This window comes from Bombina bombina, chromosome 1, assembly GCF_027579735.1.
Source record: "Bombina bombina isolate aBomBom1 chromosome 1, aBomBom1.pri, whole genome shotgun sequence".
Lineage (NCBI taxonomy): Eukaryota > Metazoa > Chordata > Amphibia > Anura > Bombinatoridae > Bombina > Bombina bombina.
In genome coordinates, this window is record NC_069499.1 from 1,433,422,736 (window position 1) to 1,433,447,962 (window position 25,227).

Below are 25,227 nucleotides of genomic sequence, written 5' to 3' on the forward strand. Positions count from 1 at the left end.
CGGGATGTGGATTGCTGACAGGTGGCAAGAGTGAGACTCTGCCCAGCGAATTATCTTTGATACTTCCATCATAGCTAGGGAGCTTCTTGTCCCTCCCTGATGGTTGATGTAAGCTACAGTCGTGATGTTGTCCGACTGAAACCTGATGAACCCCCGAGTTGTCAACTGGGGCCAAGCCAGGAGGGCATTGAGAACTGCTCTCAATTCCAGAATGTTTATTGGCAGGAGACTCTCCTCCTGACTCCATTGTCCCTGAGCCTTCAGAGAATTCCAGACGGCACCCCAACCTAGAAGGCTGGCGTCTGTGGTTACAATTGTCCAGTCTGGTCTGCTGAATGGCATCCCCCTGGACAGATGTGGCCGAGAAAGCCACCATAGAAGAGAATTTCTGGTCTCTTGATCCAGATTCAGAGAAGGGGATAAGTCTGAGTAATCCCCATTCCACTGACTTAGCATGCACAGTTGCAGTGGTCTGAGGTGTAAGCGTGCAAAGGGTACTATGTCCATTGCCGCTACCATTAAGCCGATTACCTCCATGCATTGAGCCACTGACGGGTGTTGAATGGAATGAAGGGTGCGGCAAGCACTTTGAAGTCTTGTTAGCCTGTCCTCTGTCAGGTAAATCTTCATTTCTACAGAATCTATAAGAGTCCCCAGGAAGGGAACTCTTGTGAGTGGAACGAGTGAACTTTTCTTTTCGTTCACCTTCCATCCATGTGACCTTAGAAATGCCAGCACTAACTCTGTATGAGACTTGGCAGTTTGAAAGCTTGAAGCTTGTATCAGAATAATATTAAAACGTACTGTGCCTTTAAGAAGCACAGAAGATCTATGACAGTTGAAAATTAATAAATTGAAACAGTTATAGCCTCAATCCTTGTAAATAACACAACTTTAGCAAAGGTTTAATCCCATTAGCAAAGATAACAAATTCTGAAAGCAGGAAACAAATTACAGAATAAACGTTTTTTATCTCAGTCAAACTATAATTCTCACAGCTCTGCTGAGAGAAATTACCTCCCTCAAAATAAGTTTTGAAGACCCCTGAGCTCTGTAGAGATGAACCGGATCATGCAGGGAATACAATGAGTTGCTGACTGAAATATTTGATGTGTAGTAAAAGCGCCAAAAAACGGCCCCTCCCCCTCACACACAGCAGTGAGGGAGAACAGAAACTGTCAGAAAACAGATTAAGCAACTGCCAAGTGGAAAAATAGTGCCCAAACATTTATTCACTCAGTACCTCAGTAAATGAAAACGATTTTACATTCCAGCAAAAATGTTAAACATAATCTCTAGTTATTAAACAGCTTTATGTATTTCTTACAGTGTAATTCTAGTGAAGTACCATTCCCCAGAATACTGAAGTGTAAAGTATACATACATGACATTATATCGGTATGGCAGGATTTTCTCATCAATTCCATTGTCAGAAAATAAAAACTGCTACATACCTCTATGCAGATTCATCTGCCCGCTGTCCCCTGATCTGAAGTTTACCTCTCCTCAGATGGCCGAGAAACAGCAATATGATCTTAACTACTCCGGCTAAAATCATAACAAAAACTCTGGTAGATTCTTCTTCAAACTCTGCCAGAGAGATAATAACACACTCCGGTGCTATTTTAAAATAACAAACTTTTGATTGAAGATATAAAACTAAGTATAATCACCATAGTCCTCTCACACATCCTATCTAGTCGTTGGGTGCAAGAGAATGACTGGGAGTGACGTAGAGGGGAGGAGCTATATGCAGCTCTGCTGGGTGAATCCTCTTGCACTTCCTGTTGGGGAGGAGTAATATCCCAGAAGTAATGATGACCCGTGGACTGATCACACTTAACAGAAGAAATAAACTTTATTGAAAGAGTAAGAGGTCTTACATTGATTACATTAAAGAAGAACATACAATAAATAATTACACATATTAAAATCACATTTTATGACTTAACAAATGGCCAGGATTGTGAAGGGTATAAGTTCTCTATTTGACCATTTGTTTTGTTCTTGGAAGAGGAGTAAATCGTCTTCTTTCACTGTAGACGCTGTAAGATCACTTGTTTTGTCTTTCTACCAGATGTGTTGTATTAAGAGTTGTATTTTCGATTTAAATATATGAAAGCTATCAATAAAATAATGACAAATCAAAACAAGATGTTTGAAGGGGAAGAAGGGGGTGGAAATGGGGGAAAGGTATACGTCTGAAGTGAGAAGAAATTGAAGAGGAGGAAAGAGAATAGATATGGGGGAAGGAGAAAGAGAAAGGGGGAGGGGAGAGTGTTACCTCTGGTTAAAGTTTGCTCTTAGGTGGATGGGATTTGATTATTGTGGTTTTCTCCAAGACTCAGCTGTTGCATAGGGAATAAGATGTGTTACTTAGTAGCTCCTAGGGACTGTTCCCAGAGAAATTTAACGTTTAAAAAGTAGGAATGTTTTCTGCGTTTAATTTTGACTTGAGTGTCCCTTTAAGATTCCATGGAGGAGAAATTGGTTTAATTACAGGCTTAATCCTGACACCAAGAAATAAAAGCCTTCCAAAAACTTGTGATAAATTTTCCTTGTCACAGGTTTACGGGCCTGAACCAAAGTGTCAATGACAGAATCAGAAAAAAACTATCTACATTAAAGCATAAAGCATTCAATCCCCAAGCTATCAAGTTTAGATCCTGATGAAAAAAGATGGACCTTCAGACAGAAGGTTATGACGCAGACAAAGCGGCCACGGAGGAAAAATCTGTACCAGAACCGCAAACCAAGTCCTTGAGAGGTCAAAACGGAGAAAACAGAATTTATGTTTACCTGATAAATTTCTTTCTCCAACGGTGTGTCCGGTCCACGGCGTCATCCTTACTTGTGGGATATTCTCTTCCCCAACAGGAAATGGCAAAGAGCCCAGCAAAGCTGGTCACATGATCCCTCCTAGGCTCCGCCTACCCCAGTCATTCGACCGACGTTAAGGAGGAATATTTGCATAGGAGAAACCATATGGTACCGTGGTGACTGTAGTTAAAGAAAATAAAATATCAGACCTGATTAAAAAAACCAGGGCGGGCCGTGGACCGGACACACCGTTGGAGAAAGAAATTTATCAGGTAAACATAAATTCTGTTTTCTCCAACATAGGTGTGTCCGGTCCACGGCGTCATCCTTACTTGTGGGAACCAATACCAAAGCTTTAGGACACGGATGAAGGGAGGGAGCAAATCAGGTCACCTAAATGGAAGGCACCACGGCTTGCAAAACCTTTCTCCCAAAAATAGCCTCAGAAGAAGCAAAAGTATCAAACTTGTAAAATTTGGTAAAAGTGTGCAGTGAAGCCCAAGTCGCTGCCCTACATATCTGATCAACAGAAGCCTCGTTCTTGAAGGCCCATGTGGAAGCCACAGCCCTAGTGGAATGAGCTGTGATTCTTTCGGGAGGCTGCCGTCCGGCAGTCTCGTAAGCCAATCTGATGATGCTTTTAATCCAAAAAGAGAGAGAGGTAGAAGTTGCTTTTTGACCTCTCCTTTTACCTGAATAAACAACAAACAAGGAAGATGTTTGTCTAAAATCCTTTGTAGCATCTAAATAGAATTTTAGAGCGCGAACAACATCCAAATTGTGCAACAAACGTTCCTTCTTTGAAACTGGTTTTGGACACAGAGAAGGTACGATAATCTCCTGGTTAATGTTTTTGTTAGAAACAACTTTTGGAAGAAAACCAGGTTTAGTACGTAAAACCACCTTATCTGCATGGAACACCAGATAAGGAGGAGAACACTGCAGAGCAGATAATTCTGAGACTCTTCTAGCAGAAGAAATCGCAACTAAAAACAAAACTTTCCAAGATAATAACTTAATATCAACGGAATGTAAGGGTTCAAACGGAACCCCCTGAAGAACTGAAAGAACTAAAATTGAGACTCCAAGGAGGAGTCAAAGGTTTGTAAACAGGCTTGATTCTAACCAGAGCCTGAACAAAGGCTTGAACATCTGGCACAGCTGCCAGCTTTTTGTGAAGTAATACCGACAAGGCAGAAATCTGTCCCTTCAGGGAACTTGCAGATAATCCTTTTTCCAATCCTTCTTGAAGGAAGGATAGAATCCTAGGAATCTTAACCTTGTCCCAAGGGAATCCTTTAGATTCACACCAACAGATATATTTTTTCCAAATTTTGTGGTAAATCTTTCTAGTCACAGGCTTTCTGGCCTGAACAAGAGTATCGATCACAGAATCTGAGAATCCTCGCTTCGATAAAATCAAGCGTTCAATCTCCAAGCAGTCAGCTGGAGTGAAACCAGATTCGGATGTTCGAACGGACCCTGAACAAGAAGGTCTCGTCTCAAAGGTAGCTTCCAAGGTGGAGCCGATGACATATTCACCAGATCTGCATACCAAGTCCTGCGTGGCCACGCAGGAGCTATCAAGATCACCGACGCCCTCTCCTGCTTGATCCTGGCTATCAGCCTGGGGATGAGAGGAAATGGCGGGAACACATAAGCTAGTTTGAAGGTCCAAGGTGCTACTAGTGCATCCACTAGAGCCGCCTTGGGATCCCTGGATCTGGCCCCGTAGCAAGGAACTTTGAAGTTCTGACGAGAGGCCATCAGATCCATGTCTGGAATGCCCCACAGGTGAGTGACTTGGGCAAAGATTTCCGGATGGAGTTCCCACTCCCCCGGATGCAATGTCTGACGACTCAGAAAATCCGCTTCCCAATTTTCCACTCCTGGGATGTGGATAGCAGACAGGTGGCAGGAGTGAGACTCCGCCCAAAGAATAATTTTGGTTACTTCTTCCATCGCTAGGGAACTCCTTGTTCCCCCCTGATGGTTGATGTACGCAACAGTCGTCATGTTGTCTGATTGAAACCGTATGAACCTGGTCCTCGCAAGCTGGGGCCAGGCCTGGAGCGCATTGAATATCGCTCTCAGTTCCAGAATATTTATCGGTAGAAGAGATTCTTCCCGAGACCAAAGACCCTGAGCTTTCAGGGATCCCCAGACCGCGCCCCAGCCTATCAGACTGGCGTCGGTCGTGACAATGACCCACTCTGGTCTGTGGAACATCATCCCTTGAGACAGATTGTCCAGGGACAGCCACCAACGGAGTGAGTCTCTGGTCCTCTGATTTACTTGTATCTTCGGAGACAAGTCTGTATAGTCCCCATTCCACTGACTGAGCATGCACAGTTGTAATGGTCTTAGATGAATGCGCGCAAAAGGAACTATGTCCATCGCCGCCACCATCAACCCGATCACTTCCATGCACCGAGCTATGGAAGGAAGAGGAACGGAATGAAGTATCCGACAAGAGTCCAGAAGCTTTGTTTTTCTGGCCTCTGTTAGAAAGATCCTCATTTCTAAGGAGTCTATAATTGTTCCCAAGAAGGGAACCCTTGTTGACGGGGATAGAGAACTCTTTTCCACGTTCACTTTCCAGCCGTGAGATCTGAGAAAGGCCAGGACAATGTCCGTGTGAGCCTTTGCTTGAGGAAGGGACGACGCTTGAATCAGAATGTCGTCCAGGTAAGGTACTACTGCAATGCCCCTTGGTCTTAGCACCGCTAGAAGGGACCCTAGTACCTTTGTGAAAATCCTTGGAGCAGTGGCTAATCCGAAAGGAAGCGCCACGAACTGGTAATGTTTGTCCAGGAATGCAAACCTTAGGAACCGATGATGTTCCTTGTGGATAGGAATATGTAGATACGCATCCTTTAAATCCACCGTGGTCATAAATTGACCTTCCTGGATGGAAGGAAGGATAGTTCGAATGGTTTCCATCTTGAACGATGGGACCTTGAGAAATTTGTTTAAGATCTTGAGATCTAGGATTGGTCTGAACGTTCCCTCTTTTTTGGGAACTATGAACAGATTGGAGTAGAACCCCATCCCTTGTTCTCTTAATGGAACAGGATGAATCACTCCCATTTTTAACAGGTCTTCTACACAATGTAAGAACGCCTGTCTTTTTATGTGGTCTGAAGACAACTGCGACTTGTGGAACCTCCCCCTTGGGGGAAGTGCCTTGAATTCCAGAAGATAACCCTGGGAGACTATTTCTAGCGCCCAAGGATCCAGAACATCTCTTGCCCAAGCCTGAGCGAAGAGAGAGAGTCTGCCCCCCACCAGATCCGGTCCCGGATCGGGGGCCAATATTTCATGCTGTCTTGGTAGCAGTGGCAGGTTTCTTGGCCTGCTTTCCCTTGTTCCAGCCTTGCATTGGTCTCCAAGCTGGCTTGGCCTGAGAAGTATTACCCTCTTGCTTAGAGGACGTAACACCTTGGGCTGGTCCGTTTTTACGAAAGGGACGAAAATTAGGTCTATTTTTTGCCTTGAAGGGCCGATCCTGAGGAAGGGCGTGGCCCTTACCCCCAGTGATATCAGAGATAATCTCTTTCAAGTCAGGGCCAAACAGCGTTTTCCCCTTGAAAGGAATGTTTAGTAGCTTGTTCTTGGAAGACGCATCAGCCGACCAAGATTTCAACCAAAGCGCTCTGCGCGCCACAATAGCAAACCCAGAGTTCTTAGCCGCTAACTTAGCCAATTGCAAAGAGGCGTCTAGAGTGAAAGAATTAGCCAATTTGAGAGCATTGATTCTGTCCATAATCTCCTCATAAGGAGGAGAGTCACTATCGAGCACCTTAAGCAGTTCATCAAACCAGAAATATGCGGCTGTAGTGACAGGGACAATGCATGAAATGGGTTGTAGAAGGTAACCCTGCTGAACAAACATCTTTTTAAGCAAACCTTCTAATTTTTTATCCATAGGATCTTTGAAAGCACAACTATCCTCTATGGGAATAGTGGTGCGTTTGTTTAAAGTAGAAACCGCTCCCTCGACCTTGGGGACTGACTGCCATAAGTCCTTTCTGGGGTCGACCATAGGAAACAATTTTTTAAATATGGGGGGAGGGACGAAAGGAATACCGGGCCTTTCCCATTCTTTATTAACAATGTCCGCCACCCGCTTGGGTATAGGAAAAGCTTCTGGGAGCCCCGGCACCTCTAGGAACTTGTCCATTTTACATAGTTTCTCTGGGATGACTAAATTTTCACAATCATCCAGAGTGGATAATACCTCCTTAAGCAAAATGCGGAGATGTTCCAATTTAAATTTAAATGTAATCACATCAGATTCAGCCTGCTGAGAAATGTTCCCTTGCCGATATTATTAAATCAAAATACCCAGAATAAATGATTCCTCAAGGCTAAATAAGTGTTAATATCAATCGATTTAGCCCAAAAAAAGTCTACAGTTTAAATAAGCCCTTGTGAAGCCCTTATTTACAATCGTAATAAACATGGCTTACCGGATCCCATAGGGAAAATGACAGCTTCCAGCATTACATCGTCTTGTTAGAATGTGTCATACCTCAAGCAGCAAGAGACTGCAAACTGTTCCCCCAACTGAAGTTAATTGCTCTCAACAGTCCTGTGTGGAACAGCCATGGATTTTAGTTACGGTTGCTAAAATCATTTTCCTCATACAAACAGAATTCTTCATCTCTTTTCTGTTTCTGAGTAAATAGTACGTACCAGCACTATTTTAAAATAACAAACTCTTGATTGAATAATGAAAAACTACAGTTAAACACTAAAAAACTCTAAGCCATCTCCGTGGAGATGTTGCCTGTACAACGGCAAAGAGAATGACTGGGGTAGGCGGAGCCTAGGAGGGATCATGTGACCAGCTTTGCTGGGCTCTTTGCCATTTCCTGTTGGGGAAGAGAATATCCCACAAGTAAGGATGACGCCGTGGACCGGACACACCTATGTTGGAGAAATCAGGATTACTGATGACATCTCCTGCTTGATCCTGGCTATTTCCCTGAAGGCCTGACAAAGAAACCAAGAAGATATTCATCCACAAAGTCTATACTTAGACGTACTAAAATCAGATAAACTAGCGGAGGGATTATCAGTAACCACCTTCTTACGCTTGGAGGGGGCATGGCTGCCAACATCTCAGATATAGCGGAGCGCATAAAATATTTAAAATCCTTGAGCAAAAGCTGAAGAAGTCTCCAGTGTAAAACAAACAAACAGAGGGAGGACAGATACCCTTAGAAACAACTTCAACATTGGACTTATTAGAATGCATAAGATGATCTGCACATGATTTGCAAATATAAGCAGGGGAGAATTATATCAACCAGCTTACAAAAAATACACTTAATATTAGTAGGAAAGTATTCATAAGATGGGGCAGGATCAGTATGCGCCATAATGAAAAAAAGATTAACAGGCAGGTAATGAGTAAATCAAGAGACAAACAATGATTTAAACATAAAAGGCAGGATAAGCAAAATAAAGCAGTTCTTGGAAGGAATTAAAAAAACTTACCCCCCTCAACAGAAGCTTAAGCAAGCTTAAGGAGCGTAAAATATCCATATAACATCAGATGAGCACTAACCCGACATCATGCCAAACATACAGTCGTTCAACAGAGAAAAACAAAGTACTCTAAAAAAAAAAAAAAAAAAAAAAAAACACAACATGTGTACATCAAATAGTGCACAACATGCGAAGATAATGCAGAGCACAAAAGCCACTCTCAAAAGCAAGGGCACGAAACAAATGCAAACATGGGCAAAAACTGACACAAACACAAAAAAGGAAATTTATGCTTAACTGATAAATTTATTTATTTTACAATATGACGAGTCCACGGATTTCATCCTTACTTGTGGGATTAAACCTCCTGCTAGCAGGAAGTGGCAAAGAGCACCACAGCAGAGCTGTATATATAGCTCCTCCCTTCCCTCCCCCTCCAGTCATTCGACCGAAGTTAGGAAGAGAAAGGAAAAGCCAAAGGTGCAGAGGTGACTTAAGTTTAATAAAAATATGTACATACCTGTCTTAGAAATGACAGGGTGGGCCGTGGACTCGTCATATCGTAAAAGAAATAAATTTATCAGGTAAGCATAAATTTCCTTTTCTTTTACAAGATATGACGAGTCCACAGATTTCATCCTTACTTGTGGGATACAATACCAAAGCTACAGGACACGGATGAAAGGGAGGGACAAGACAGGAACCTAAACGGAAGGCACCACTGCTTGAAGAACCTTTCTCCCAAAAACAGCTTCAGAGGAAGCAAAAGCATCAAATTTGTAAAATTTGGAAAAAGTGTGAAGAGACGACCAAGTTGCAGCCTTGCAAATCTGTTCAACAGAAGCATTGTTTTTAAATGCCCATGAGGAAGCCACAGCCCTAGTAGAATGAGCCGTAATTCTTTCAGGACGCTGCTGTCCAGCAGTCTCGTATGCCAGACGGATGATACTCTTCAGCCAAAAAGAAAGAGGTAACCGTAGCTTTCTGGCCCCTACGCATTCCAGAAAAAACAACAAATAATGAAGATGATTGACGAAATTCCTTAGTCGCCTGCAAGTAAAACTTCAGGGCACGGACCACGTCCAAGTTATGCAACAGACGCTCCTTCTTAGAAGGAACAACAATTTCCTGATTAATATTCTTATTTGAAACAACCTTAGGAAAGAACCCAGGTTTGGTACGTAAAACCACCTTATTAGAATGGAAGATAAGTCGAGTCACATTGTAACGCTGAAAGCTCAGAAACTCTACGAGCAGAAGAAATAGCAACCAAAAATAAAACTTTCCAAGATAATAACTTAACATCTATGGAATGCATGGGTTCAAACGGAACCCCTTGAAGAACATTAAGAACTAAGAGTCTGACAAAAAGACTGAACGTCTGGAACATCTGCCAAACGTTTGTGTAGTAAAATTGAGAAAGCAGAGATTTGTCCCTTTAAGGAACTTGCTGATAACCCTTTCTCCAATCCTTCTTGGAGAAAAGACAGAATCCTGGGAATCTTAACTCTACTCCATGAGTAGCCCTTGGATTTGCACCAATAAAGATATTTACGCCATATCTTATGGTAGATCTTTCTAGTAACAGGCTTACGTGCCTGAATCAAAGTATCAATGACCGAATCAGAGAACCCCCGCTTAGATAAAATCAAGCATTCAATCTCCAAGTAGTCAGTTGCTGAGAAACTAGATTTGGGTGATGGAAGGGTCCCTGAATGAGAAGGTCCTGCCTCAATGGAAGCTTCCACGGGGCAGAGAGGACATGTCCACTAGATCGGCATACCAAGTCCTGCGAGGCCATGCAGGCACAATTAGAATTACTGAAGCCCTCTCCTGTTTGATCTGAGCAATCACCCGGGGAAGGAGAGAAAACGGTGGAAACACATAAGCTAGGTTGAAAGACCAAGGAACTGCCAAGGCATCTATCAGTTCGGCCTGAGGATCCCTTGACCTGGATCCGTATCTCGGGAGCTTGGCATTCTGACGAGGCGCCATCAGATCCAATTCCGGCCTGCCCCATCTGAGGATCAGATTGGCAAAGACATCCGGACATGGAGTTCCCACTACTCCAGATGAAATGTCTGTCTGCTTAAAAAATCCGCTTCCCAGTGATGTAGATTGCTGACAGATAACAAGAGTGACCTTTTGGATACTTCTGCCATCGCTAAGGAACTCCTTGTTCCTCCCTGATGATTGATGTAAGTCACAGTCATGATGTTGTCTGACTGAAAGCGGATGAATTTGGCCGAAGCCAACTGAGGCCACGCCTGAGGCGCATTGAATATTGTTCTCAATTCCAGAATATTGTTTGGAAGAAGAGACTCCGGCTGAGTCCACACACCCTGAGCCTTTAGTGAATTCCAGACTGCACCCCAGCCTAGTAGACTGGCGTCCGTTGTCACTATCACCCATGAGGGTCTGCGGAAGCACGTCCCTTGGGACAGATGATCCGGCGACAACCACCTAAGAAGGGAGTCTCTTGTCTCCTGATCCAGATCTATCTGAGGAGACAAATTTGCATAATCTCCATTCCACTGCCTGAGCATGCTCAGTTGTAGTGGTCTGAGATGAAAATGAGCAAACGGAATGATGTCCATTGCCGCCACCATCAATCCAATTACCTCCATGCACTGAGCCACTGATGGCCGAGGATTGGACTGAAGAGCTTGGCATGTAATCAGAATCTTTGACTTTCTGACCTCTGTCAGAAAGATTTTCATGGATATAGAATCTATTAGTGTTCCCAAGAAGGGAACCCTTGTTTGTGGAATTAGTTTACTCTTTTCTAGATTCACCTTCCACCCGTGAGTCCTCAGAAAGGACAGAACCATGTCTGTATGAGACTTTGCCAGATGGTAAGACGCCTGGATCAGAATATCGTCCAGATAAGGCGCCACTGGAATTCCCCCACGGCCTGAGAACCGCAAGAAGTGACCCTAGAACCTTTGTGAAGATCCTGGGTGCTGTGGCCAACCCGAAGGGAAGAGCCACAAACTGAAAATGTTTGTCCAGAAAGGCAAACCTTAGGAACTGGTGATGATCCTTGTGGATAGGAATATGAAGATATGCATCCTTTAAGTCCACGGTAGTCATATATTAACCCTCCTGGATCAATGGCAGAATTGTTCGAATAGTCTCCATCTTGAAGGATGGGACTCTGAGAAACTTGTTTAGACTTTTTAGATCTAAAATAGGACGAAACGTGCCCTCTTTTTTGGGGACCACTAAGAGATTTGAGTAAAACCCCCACCCCTGTTCCAGTATTGGAACTGGACTAATTAATCCCATAGTAGAGAGGTCTTTTACACAACGTAAGAACGCCTCTCTTTTTATCTGGTCTACAGACAATCTTGAAAGAAGAAACCTCCCCCTTGGGAGAGAATTTTTGAATTCCAGTTGATACCCTTGGGACACTATTTCCAGTGTTGGATCCTTAACATCTCTTACCCAAGCCTGGGCAAAGAGAGAAAGTCTGCCCCCCACTAGATCCAGTCCCAGATCGGGGGCCACCCCTTCATGCTGTCTTGGTAGCAGCAGCGGGTTTTTTGGGTTGTTTACCCTTGTTCCAAGCCTGGTTGGGCCTCCAGATGGACTTGGCCTAAGCAAAATTCCCTTCCTGTTTGGTGGAAGAAGAGAAAGAAGAGGGGACTCCTTTAAAGTTCCGAAAGGAACAAAAATTATTTTGTTTACCCCTCAATTAAGCCACCCCTTCATGCTGTCTTGGTAGCAGCAGCGGGTTTTTTGGGTTGTTTACCCTTGTTCCAAGCCTGGTTGGGCCTCCAGATGGACTTGGCCTAAGCAAAATTCCCTTCCTGTTTGGTGGAAGAAGAGAAAGAAGAGGGGACTCCTTTAAAGTTCCGAAAGGAACAAAAATTATTTTGTTTACCCCTCAATTAAGCAGTTCTATCCTGAGGTAGGAGATGACCCTTACCTCCCGTAATGTCAGAAATGATCTGTTTCAAGTCAGGCCGAATAGGGTTTTTCCTTTGAAAGGAATAGCCAAAAGTTTTGACTTAGATGACACATCAGCAGACCAAGATTTTAACCATAACGCTATACGCGCTAAAATGGCAAATCCGGCATTCTTAGCCGCCAATTTTGCAATCTGAAAGACGGCATCTGTAATAAAAGAATTAGCTAGCTTAAGAGCCTTAATTCTATCTAAAATATCCTCTAAAGGAGTCTCAGTCTTAAGAGACTCTTCCAATGCATCAAACCAGAAGGCCGCTGCAGTGGTAACTGGTACAATGCAGGCCGTCGGCTGTAAAAGGAAACCCTGATGAATAAACAGTTTCTTTAGAAGACCCTCCAATTTCTTATCCATAGGGTCTTTGAAAGCACAACTGTCCTCAATAGGAATAGTTGTACGCTTAGCCAGGGTAGATATAGCTCCCTCCACCTTAGGGACTGTTTGCCAAGAGTCCCGATCAGTGTCAGATATCGGATACATTTTCTTAAAATTAGGAGAAGGTGAGAACGGAATACCCGGTCTGTCCCATTCCCTCCTAATAATCTCCGAAATTCTCTTAGGAACCGGAAAAACATCAGTGTAAGCAGGTACCTCTAAGTACTTGTCCATTTTACACAATTTCTCTGGTGGTACCACAATAGAGTCACAGTCATCCAGAGTCGCTAAAACCTCCCGAATTAACAGGCAGAGGTGTTCAAGCTTAAATCTAAAGGACATGACGCCCCAGTCCGTCTGAGGCAACACACTTCCCGAATCGGAAAGTTCCCCCTCAGACAGAAGTTCCCTGACCCCCAATTCAGATCCCTGTGAGGGTACATCGGAAATAGCTAACAAAGCATCAGAGGACTCAGTATTCACATTGACTTCTGTCCTGCTGCGTTTGCCCTGTAACACTGTCAACTTAGATAATACCTCTGTAAGGGTAGTTCACATAACTGCAGCCATATCCTGCAGAGTAAATGAATTAGACACGGTTGAAGAACCCGGCGTCGCTTGGGTGGGCGTTAAAGGTTGTGACGCTTGGGGAGAATTTGGCGGTATACCCTGATTCTCCTCAGACTGAGAATCATCCTAAGACCCACTTTTGCGCTTTACATTGTAAGGCCCTTTCAGTACACGAGGGACAAAAGTAAAAGGGGGTTCCACAATGGCATCTAAGCACATAGAACAAGTAGTTTCCTCAAGTTCAGACATGTTAGACTAGCAATAGCAATAATAATCCTTTACTTAAAATATTGAGCTCTGAATTCAAATTATATAGACAAAAATGTTAACACAAAAAAAGTTTACTGCGCCTTTAAATAATAAAAGCGCAACAATTTTTCTGTTATCTTCAAAACAGCGTTTGTGGCAATAAAAATTGTTTTTAATGTGCCCCAAATATGCCAACAGTATTGCACCAGCTTGCTTAGATTTGTAAAAAAGCAATATAAAGCGATTTGACAGTTAAAAAAAAACTTTTTATTAATTCAGGCTCCTGCACCTCGCCACAGCTCTGCTGTGGCGCCTACCTGCCCCCGGAATATACTGCTGCTGCTTGAGAAGCTTTGAAGATCCTTCTAATGGCAAAACAATTTAGGCCCCACCAGAGCCCAGGCCTTTGCTGTCTCTGCGATCCGGATGATACTGCGCGCCTGAGCGTGCAAAAATAGGCCCCGCCCCCCCGGGGCGTAACACTTGCCTTTACAGAGACCCGCATGGGTTGCAAAGAAAAACCAAATATGTTGTTTATAATAAATATGAAGCCATGTGCCCCTCTTACACAAACATGTCGCACCAAAATCAAGCCTAACTGCATGACAAAAAACTGTACTCCCTTAGGTCAGATAAATGTATGACCGTACTTAGCCAGCAACCGCATCGCACAGCGTTTAGCCCATACTGAATAATTCTCATAAGTGATATTAGACACATATAGCAGTCAATATAAAGGGAAATCCAGGTACACCATTACCATACATGTAGTGCATACTGATTTACCCCTCCCCAGATAGGGAATAATGTCAGCCTGTTCTGATGCATCAAGTCTCCCCAGAAACAAATGACTGAACATACCTCAATGCTGCTTGTAGCACGACACGGTTCTCCACACTGAAGATGTTTCTTTACACTACCTTCAACTACTCTGTGGGAGCATAACATTTAGATAACATTTGCTAAGATCATCAACATCAGGGCAGAAAAATAAGATGTCTCCACTCCTCTTGGGAAGATATAGACTGATGATTTCTCCCTGAGGAAAATAGTACTCACTGGCACCATTTTAAAATAAAAAAACTTATTGATTGAAGAATCTAAAACTAACACCTCACTTTACCTCTTCCTATCACTAACACAGGCAAAGAGGATGACTGGGGGGGGGGGGGGGGAAGGGAGGAGCTATATATACAGCTCTGCTGTGGTGCTCTTCGCCACTTCCTGCTAGCAGGAGGTTTAATCCCACAAGGATGAAATCCGTGGACTCGTCATATCTTGTAAAAGAAATCTGATGTGCGCCAACAAGAAACAAGGACGAAAGAAAGCCAGCACGAACATAAGCCAATGCGCTTATAATAAAAAATACAAAGCCTACATAGGGTGAAATAGGGTAATTTTATAACCATGCTATATATAATGCCTGACATAATGGTCTCCAGGCTATTATATACCCATAAGCGAGTACCTACTAATAACCTACAGGGAAAGCAGGTGCCAAACAACAACCCCTTTACTTACCTGACAGACACCCATACTACTGGACTTACCATAAGCAGAGAAGAACTGCTTCCAGTAAATAGTCAATCCAGTGCTGTACTTGTGACAGCAGAGGATCTAAACATGTGGAGTATAATATTGAACCAACAGGAGTCTAGAGGCCAGTCCCTGCGACACCTATTATAGGCCTGTGACTAACTCCCATAGAGTGTTTTTGTGCCACTACCCAAACTCCAAAGACTTTCCCCTGTTCAAGCAGTAGCTGTCTGAGGGGAAACTGGACTTTAAATCGGTCTGAGAACCCTACTCACAAACTGGAGCACCTACCTTCTTCACCCTACTCCTGTGAAGGAAAAGACAAGACTAGCTTCCAGTGTGGGAGGGGTTTTAAGGGCTCTTGGAGTTTTGGGAATCTTGGCCTCCTCATAGCCTTACTCCCAGGAGTAAAGGATAATGGCCTCTCACCACCTTTATGACAGAAAATAAAAAATACTGTGCATTCCTTGGTATGTATTGCTTGTGCAGTAAGCAAAAACACTGAATCTTATGTGCATGTGCACTCAGCATAGACACTAGGTCAGTGACCTAAGGAAGTGTCTCCCATACAGGCAGCGGGGCTAACAAAGCAACTCGCTCCTGCCAAAGCCCTTGTAAAGACCAGACAGACTAGAAGCAAGGGAATAACAGGAACTAAACTTTCTGCCAAACAACCACTAGCCAGCACAGTGTAGCTCAAAAAGGGGAGAGGATAGAGACCTAGAATTCTACGACAGACCGAATTAGGAATGAGGGAAATCGCAATTAGGGCACTAAAGGGAAAGTGGTCAAATTGTATCCATTCCACCAGGGGTACTAGGATCTAACATGGTAAGTATTAACTAGGTGAATCAAGACTGGAAACTCTCTGTAGAATATAAAATATAAAGAATGTACAGTAAGTTTAGGATAGAAAATGTAATACACGTGTGTAAACAATGAAGAAACTCCTTGAACACCTTTAAAGGGACAGTCATGTCCAAAAAAAAACTTTCATGACTTAAAGGGACAGTCTAGGCCAAAATAAACTTTCACGATTCAGATAGAGCGTGTAATTTTAAACAATGTTCCAATTTACTTTAATCACCAATTTTGCTTTGTTCTCTTGGAATTCTTAGTTGGAAGCTTAACCTAGGAGGTTCATATGCTAATTTCTTAGACCTTGAAGCACACCTCTTTCAGATTGCATTTTAACAGTTTTTCACCACTAGAGGGTGTTTGTTCACATATTTCATATAGATAACACTGTGCTCGTGCACGAGAAGTTATCTGGGAGCAGGCACTGATTGGCTAGACTGCAAGTCTGTCAAAAGAACTGAAAAAAGGGGCAGTTTGCAGAGGCTTAGATACAAGATAATCACAGAGGTTAAAAGAATATTATTATAAATGTATTGGTTATGCAAAACTGGCAAATGGGTAATAAAGGGATTATCTATCTTTTAAAACAAAAATTCTGGTGTAGACTGTCCCTTTAAATAGGAACCACTTTCCAATTTACTTTTATCACCAATTTTGCTTTGTTCTCTTCGTATTCTTAGTTGAAAGCTAATTCTAGGAGGTTCATATGCTAATTTCTTAGACATTGAAGACTGCCTCTAATCAGAATGCATTTTGACTACTAGAGGGCATTAGTTCATGTGTTTCATATAGATAACATTAAGCTCATGCACGTGAAGTTACCCTGGAGCCAGCACTAATTGGCTAAAATGCATGTCTTTCAAAAGAACTGAAATAAGGGGGCAGTTTGCAGAGGCTTAGATACAAGGTTATCACAGAGGTATAAAGTGTATTTCTATAACAGTGTTGGTTATGAAAAATTAGGGAATGTGTAATAAAGGGATTATCTTTCTTTTTAAAAAACAAACAAAAATTCTGGTGTTGACTGTCCCTTTAAAGCTGGACAAAGCAGGTTGGCAGGATCAGTAAAAATAACCTAGATAAAAAGGTATATAGCTAGGCAAACACTTCAAATAACACCAAAAGGTAGAATTTAGAGCGGAACACTGAATTTGATGTCATAGAAGAGGAGGACCAAAACCTTGTTATGTTGTATGAATTCTATCACTCCAAGCAGTCAAACATCCTACAGATAACACAGTAGTTTTTCCTTACATCATTAGCATTTGTAGCGGATGACTGTCGCCTGATCTGGTGTAAGGCTGTTTTACTAACAGGTCTTCGGATGCCCTCTCGTTTGGTGGGGGTAGGATTATATCCATATGTCCTTAGATTTTCTCCATATCTACAGACAAAAAAGAGACAATGAAGATAGATAAATGATTATAGCATCTCTGCAAACTGCAGAAATAATGTATTGATGGGTACATACCCTTGGAATCTGTTTGCATCTTCATTATCCTGCAACAAAGGAAAGACTCATGAAAAATCTGCAGAAGGACTCTTGGCTTCAACGAGCAGTGAATGTGTTGTGTGAAAAAATAGAACAAAGTAGAAACTCAAACTAAAATACCCTTGATATTTAGAGAGTAATAAAAAGGGACCATTACCGAAAAATTATCTAACTTTTCCCTATTAAATTCCAATGTTACATAAAATTACTACTGAAAAATTGTCAAATTTGCCAATATTAATAAAAACGGTCTTTGTCAAGGAGACGTGTGATGGAATACACATGATAAAGAGAAGATAGCTTGTTTTGTTTTTACAAAATAAAAAACCAATAGAAATGTACAACATTTAAAATAATAAATAAATTGCTTCTCCATAAAAAAATTAAATTATCCTGTTAGTAATAAAAAAACTAAACTATGGTATATCAAATGCATAAATCCTGGGATGAGGATGAATAAAACATGTACTGAAGTCCACATCATGGTTACATTGAAGACCGACAATCTGGTCTTCCAAGAATAGCCTTGGCTACCAGAGAGAACTGCAGTGTAATTACTACATATTAATGTAGTGGTGAAAAGCACACAACCACTGGACTCTCGTGCAGTGAAAATCAAAATTTATGCTTACCTGATAAATTTATTTCGCTTGTGGTGTATCCAGTCCACGGGTTCATCCATTACTTGTGGGATATTCTCCTTCCCAAAAGGAAGCTGCAAGAGGACACCCACAGCAGAGCTGTCTATATAGCTCCTCCCCTAACTGCCACCCCCAGTCATTCGACCGAAGACAAGCAAGAAAAAAGGAGAAACTATAGGGTGCAGTGGTGACTGTAGTTTAAAAATAAAAAACACCTGCCTTAAAATGACAGGGCGGGCCGTGGACTGGATACACCACAAGAGAAATAAATTTATCAGGTAAGCATACATTTTGTTTTCTCTTGTAAAGGTGTATCCAGTCCACGGGTTCATCCATTACTTGTGGGATACCAATAACAAAGCTTTAAGACACAGATGAAGGGAGGGACAAGGCAGGCCCTTAAACGGAAGGCACCACTGCCTGTAAGACCTTTCTCCCAAAAATAGCCTCCGAAGAAGCAAAAGTATCAAATTTGTAGAATTTAGAAAAAGTATGAAGAAAAGACCAAGTCGCCGCCTTACAAATCTGTTCAACAGAGGCCTCATTTTTAAAAGCCCATGTGGAAGCTACCACTCTAGTGGAATGAGCTGTGATTCTTTCAGGAGGCTGCTGGCCAGCAGTCTCATAAGCTAAGCGTATTATACTTCTTAGCCAAAAAGATAGAGAAGTTGCCAAAGCCTTTTGGCCTCTCCTCTGTCCAGAGTAGACAACAAACAAACAAAGCAGATGTTTGACGAAAATCCTTCGTAGCTTGTAAATAAAACTTTAAAGCACGAACCACATCAAGATTGTGTAAAAGACGTTCCTTCTTTGAGGAAGGATTAGGACATAATGAAGGAACAACAATCTCCTGATTGATGTTCTTATTAGATAGTACCTTAGGAAGAAACCCAGGTTTGGTACGCAAAACTACCTTATCTGCATGGAAAATCAGATAAGGGGAATCACACTGTAAAGCAGATAACTCCGAAACTCTTCGAGCCGCAAAAGAATAGACAGAGCAGAAATCTGTCCCTTTAAGGAACTAGCAGACAATCCTTTCTCCAATCCCTCCTGGAGAAAAGATAATATTCTAGGAATCCTAACTTTACTCCATGAGTAACCCTTGGATTCACACCAATGAAGATATTTACACCATATCTTATGATAGATTTTCCTGGTGACAGGCTTTCGAGCCTGAATTAAGGTATCAATGACCGACTCAGAAAAAACACGCTTTGATAGAATCAAGCGTTCAATCTCCAAGCAGTCAGCTACAGAGAAATTAGATTTGGATGTTTGAAAGGACCTTGAAGTAGAAGGTCCTGTCTCAGCGGCAGAGTCCATTGTGGAAAGGATGACATGTCCACAAGATCTGCATACCAAGTCCTGCGGGGCCAAGCAGGAGCTATCAAAATCACCGAAGCTCTCTCCTGCTTGATCTTGGCAATCAGACGAGGGAGCAGAGGAAACGGTGGAAACACATAAGTCAGGCTGAAGGACCAGGGCGCTGCTAGAGCATCTATCAGCGCTGCCTTGGGATCCCTGGACCCGTAACAAGGAAGCTTGGCGTTCTGACGAGACGCCATGAGATCCAGTTCTGGTTTGCCCCATAGATGAATCAACTGGGCAAATACCTCCGGATGGAGTTCCCACTCCCCCGGATGAAAAGTCTGCCGACTTAAAAAATCTGCTTCCCAGTTCTTTACTCCTGGGATATGGATAGCTGAGAGATGGCAAGAGTGAACCTCTGCCCATAGAATTATCTTTGAAACCTCCAACATCATCAGGGGGCTCTTTGTACCCCCCTGATGGTTGATATAGGCTACAGTCGTGATGTTGTCTGACTGAAATCTGATGAACCTGAATGCAGCTAGCTGAGGCCAAGCCTGAAGAGCATTGAATATCGCTCTTAGTTCCAGAATGTTTATCGGAAGGAGGGCTTCCTCCTGAGTTCATGAACCCTGAGCCTTCAGGGAGTTCCAGACTGCGCCCCAGCCCAGAATGCTGGCATCTGTCGTCACTATAGTCCATTCTGGCCTGCGGAAGCTCATTCCCCTAGACAGATGGACCAGAGATAGCCACCAGAGAAGAGAATCTCTGGTCTCTTGATCCAGATTTAGCAGAGGGGACAAATCTGTGTAATCCCCATTCCACTGATTGAGCATGCAAAGTTGCAGTGGTCTGAGATGTAGGTGGGCAAACGGAACTATGTCCATTGCCGCTACCATTAAGCCGATTACTTCCATATACTGAGCCACTGATGGCTGAGAAGTGGAATAAAGAGCACGGCAGGAAGTTAGAAGCTTTGACAACCTGACCTCTGTCAAAAAAATCTTCATTTCTATTGAATCTATCAGTGTTCCTAGGAAGGAAACTCTTGTGAGAGGGGAGAGAGAACTCTTTTCTTCGTTCACCTTCCACTCGTGAGACCTCAGAAAGGCCAGAACAATGTCCGTATGGGACTTGGTGATTTGAAAAGTCGACACCTGTATCAGAATGTCGTCTAGGTAAGGGGCCACCGCTATGCCCCGTGGCCTTAGAACCGCCAGTAGGGACCCTAGAACCTTCGTAAAGATTCTTGGTGCCGTGGCTAACCCGAAGGGAAGAGCCACAAACTGGCAATGCCTGTCTAGGAAGGCACACCTGAGAAACCGATGATGATCTCTGTGTATCGGAATGTGGAGATAAGCATCCTTTAAATCCACGGTAGTCATATATTGACCCTCCTGGATCAAAGGTAGGATGGTTCGAATAGTCTCCATCTTGAAGGATGGGACCCTGAGAAATTTGTTTAGGATCTTGAGATCTAAGATTGGTCTGAAAGTTCCCTCTTTTTTGGGAACTATAAACAGATTTGAATAGAATCCTTGCCCCTGTTCCTCCCTTGGAACTGGGTGGATCACTCCCATGACCAGAAGGTCTTGAACACAACGTAAGAAAGCCTCTCTCTTTATCTGGTTTGCAGATAATAGTGAGAGATGAAATCTCCCTTTAGGAGATGAGGCTTTGAAATCCACAAGATATCCCTGGGAAACAATCTCCAGAGCCCAGGGATCCTGGACGTCTCTTGCCCAAGCCTGGGCAAAGAGAGAAAGTCTGCCCCCCAACTAGATCCGGTTCCGGATCGGGGGCTACTCCTTCATGCTGTCTTAGAGGCAGCAGCAGGTTTTTTTGGCCTGCTTTCCCTTGCTCCAAGCCTGGTTAGGTCTCCAGACTGGCTTGGACTGGGCAAAATTTCCTTCTTGTTTTGTAGTAGAGGAAGTTGAAGCTGCGCCACTCTTGAAGTTCCGAAAGGAACGAAAATTAGTCTGTTTGGTCCTTAATTTGTTGGACCTATCCTGGGGAAGTGCGTGACCTTTCCCTCCAGTAATATCAGAAATGATCTCCTTCAGTCCAGGCCCGAATAGGGTCTGCCCCTTGAAGGGAATGTTGAGAAGCTTAGACTTTGAAGTAACGTCAGCTGACCAGGATTTAAGCCATAGCGCCCTACGCGCCTGAATGGCAAAACCTGAATTCTTAGCCGTTAGCTTAGTTAAATGAAAAACGGCGTCAGAAATAAATGAATTGGCTAACTTAAGAGCTTTAAGCCTGTCTAGGATATCATCCAACGGGGTCTCCACCTGAAGAGCCTCTTCAAGAGACTCGAACCAGAAAGCCGCTGCAGCAGTGACTGGGGCAATTCATTCAAGAGGCTGGAGAATAAAACCTTGTTGTATAAAGATTTTCTTAAGGAAACCCTAATTTTTTATCCATTGGATCTAGGAAAGCACAACTGTCCTCGACGGGGATAGTTGTACGCTTAGCTAGGGTAGATACTGCTCCCTCCACCTTAGGGACCGTCTGCCACGAGTCCCGTGTAGCGGCATCTATGGGAAACATACTTTTAAACGCAGGAGGGGGAGAGAACGGTACACCTGGCCTATCCCATTCCTTTGTAATAATTTCTGAAAACCTCTTAGGGATTGGAAAAACATCAGTGTAAACAGGCACTGCAAAGTATTTGTCCATTTTACACAATTTCTCTGGGACTACAATGGTGTCACAGTCGTCCAGAGTTGCTTAAACCTCCTTGAGCAACAAGCGGAGGTGTTCAAGCTTAAATTTAAATGCTGTCAGACTGAAGTAACGCCTTCCCTGAATCAGAAATGTCACCCACAGATAGAAGCTCTCCTGCTTCGGCTTCTGTACATTGTGAGGGTATATCAGACATAGCTACTAAAGCGTCAGAAAGCTCTCTATTTGTTCTAGCCCCAGAGCTGTCTCGCTTTCCTTGTAACCCTGGCAGTTTGGACAATACCTCTGTGAGGGTATGATTCATAACTGCCTCCATGTCTTGTAAAGTAAACGCATTGGACGCGCTAGATGTGGCGTCACTTGCGCGGGAGATATAGGTTCTGGCACATTAGGAGAGCTAGCTGGTTTAACCTCCCTTTTGTCAGTCTGAGAAACCTCTGGTGATAAATCCTTAAAACCCATAATATGGTCTTTATAACTTATAGAAAGGTCAGTGCATTTGGTACACATTCTAAGAGGGGGTTCCACAATGGCTTCTAAACATAATGAACAAGGTAGTAATGAGACCAGCAAGCTTGGAAAACACTTTAATAAATGTGAAAAAGCAATTAAATAGAAACGGTACTGTGCCTTTAAGAGAAAAAAAAACTAAAACAGTGACTAAAAGTAGTAAACTCTACAAAAATTTTACAGTGTGTATAAGAGACTAAAGCAGCATTGCACCCACTTGCAAATGGATGATTAACCCCTTAGGCCCCAAAACAGATTAGAAAAAAATGGAAAAAACTTTAAAAAACAGTCAAACACACTGCCACAGCTCTGCTGTGGCCCTACCTGCCCTTAAACACGATTTTTTGCAGGAAAAACACCCTCTATAGTGGTCCTAGATGCCAGAGGACTCCTTTAGGGAAGCTGTATGTCTCAGTCTGAAGATCAACTGTGCGAAAATAGGCCCCTCCTACCATGCACTGAATGTCAGAGGGCCTTTTTTAGGAGTGATCTAACAAGCCATGTGGAAAACTAGGCCTCAAAATAAAGATTCATCACCCTCAGAGAAAAAATGTTTTTACTATAAAACATGCAAACATTTTTACACTAAGTAATATGAGTATTAACATGAATATTACCCTTTTTTGCAAGCATGATCCAAGTTGCTGTTAAATCACTGTATCAGGCTTACCTCAAATATACCAGGCACTGTCAGCATTTTCTAGACCTTATCTCTCTAGAAAAAAAAATACTGAACATACCTCAAAGCAGGCAATCTGCAGGTCGTCCCCCCAACTGAAGTTTTCTTTCCATACTCTTCAGTTATGTGTGAGAACAGCAATGGACCTTAGTTACAAACCGCTAAGATCATCAAACCTCCAGGCAGAATTCTTCTTCCAATTTCTGCCTGAGAGTAAAAACAGTACAACGGCGGTACCGTTTAAAAATAAACTTTTGATTGAAGGTAAAAAACTACACTAATTCACCACATCTCTCTTGATACTTCCTTTCTTGTCGAGAGCTGCAAGAGAATGGACTGGGGGTGGCAGTTAGGGGAGGAGCTATATAGACAGCTCTGCTGTGGGTGTCCTCTTGCAGCTTCCTGTTGGGAAGGAGAATATCCCACAAGTAATGGATGAACCCGTGGACTGGATACACCTTTACAAGAGAAATGAGTTCTCTGGAGTGATGAACCACACTTCACTATCTAGCAGCCAAGCTTAAAAAAAAAAATAAAAAAAAGTTAAATTACATGTAATAGCACATGAAGCTAAGCTACTGTAAACTTGGGAAGGGGTTGTTCACATATTAATATTTCAAAAGGGCGCAATGCACAGATTTATCAATGTTGACAATCACAATTGGCCATTTCCATTGTTTATTGGCAGCACCCCCCTACACTTAAAGGGACATTAAACACTTTGAGATGGTAATATAAAATGATAAATTGTATATAATAAAACTCTGCAATATACTTTCATTATTTATTTTGTCCTCTTTGCCTGTAATTCCATTCTGAAATTGTGAGCTTTTCAGTTCCTGTTAGAAATGGAAGTGCAGAACACTGTTAAATCCAGCACAACCATTGACTGCGCACTCTGGTGACCTATTTATAACTGACCCTTATTGGCCACAGCAGAGAAGGTAACAAGTTACAACATGGCAGCTCCCAGTGTTTTATAGACACTAAAACTTTACACTTTAAAAAATACATCTACATGTTAGTCATTGACTAATCTTTTCTTTGAATGCATCATTCTATCTAGCATGTATTTAGTGTTTAATGCCCCTTTAAAGGGATAGGAAACCCCAAATTTTTCTTTCATGATTCACATAGAGCATGTGAATTTTAAACAACTTCCCAATGTATTTCTATTAGAGCTGCAACAACTAATCAATAAAATTAATAATTGATTATGAAAATAGTTGTCAACCAATCTCATTATCGATTAGTTGGTCTGCACACTGCACCAGCTGCTTCACTCAAATGAGCTCCTGCACATGGTATTGTGTTTTATAGCTATGCCCTTAGCCTAAAGGACGTCTACAGACGTTAACTTTTCACTTTTTTGAGGACAGTGTAAGCTTACAGCTACTCCTAGCTTATGTGCAACCCAGATATTATAGTAGTCATCATTTGGATCGTTTACATTAAATCAGTTGATTTTGGACTATGTTTTGCACGATATAGTGCCTTGCTTGTTTTTTACACCTAGACCCAGATTGATGGGAGTTATTTGAATTGATGTGCACTATTATCTCTTTGCACACGTATTAGCTGATGGCATGCTATTGCTGATTATATGTACTGTCTAGATAAATGTGTAATGCTTTGTCCTGTTATTGATATATAGCCCTTAGCACTTTGACTTTTTTTTAATTGTATTTTTATATTTTTAATAAATTGTGATATTTAACAGATTCAACCTCTATAATTATATATCTTATTTTAAGAGCAGACTAGATAATTTTTCTCTAACCTTATAGCTGGTTATTTACCATTGCATATAGATATTAAAGCTATTTTTATGTTAGAATAAAGTCCAAGCTTACTTTGTTGAAAGGCCCCTTGCCAAGGAGGAAAACCCTTTGCATTTGTGGAGAGCTGACAAAGTAGAAGTTTGCTTCGTTCTCTTGCTATGCTTTGTTGAAAATAATACCTAGGTATGATTAGAAGCAGCAGTCAGCACTACTAGGTGCTAGCTGCCGATTGGTGGCTGCACATATATGCCTCT

General features: G+C 42.4%; 1 protein-coding gene across 1 annotated transcript in view; it reads right to left on the reverse strand.

The window, feature by feature from the left end:
• Positions 1–25,227, reverse strand: part of SETDB1 (SET domain bifurcated histone lysine methyltransferase 1) — a 475,933-nt gene that overhangs the window by 293,903 nt on the left and 156,803 nt on the right. Inside the window, exons 17-18 of the mRNA XM_053705493.1 lie at positions 17,346–17,374; positions 17,129–17,258 (exon numbers count right to left, since the gene is read on the reverse strand). Of these exons, the coding sequence (XP_053561468.1) occupies positions 17,129–17,258; positions 17,346–17,374 (159 nt within the window). The remainder of the gene's footprint in view (positions 1–17,128; positions 17,259–17,345; positions 17,375–25,227) is intronic.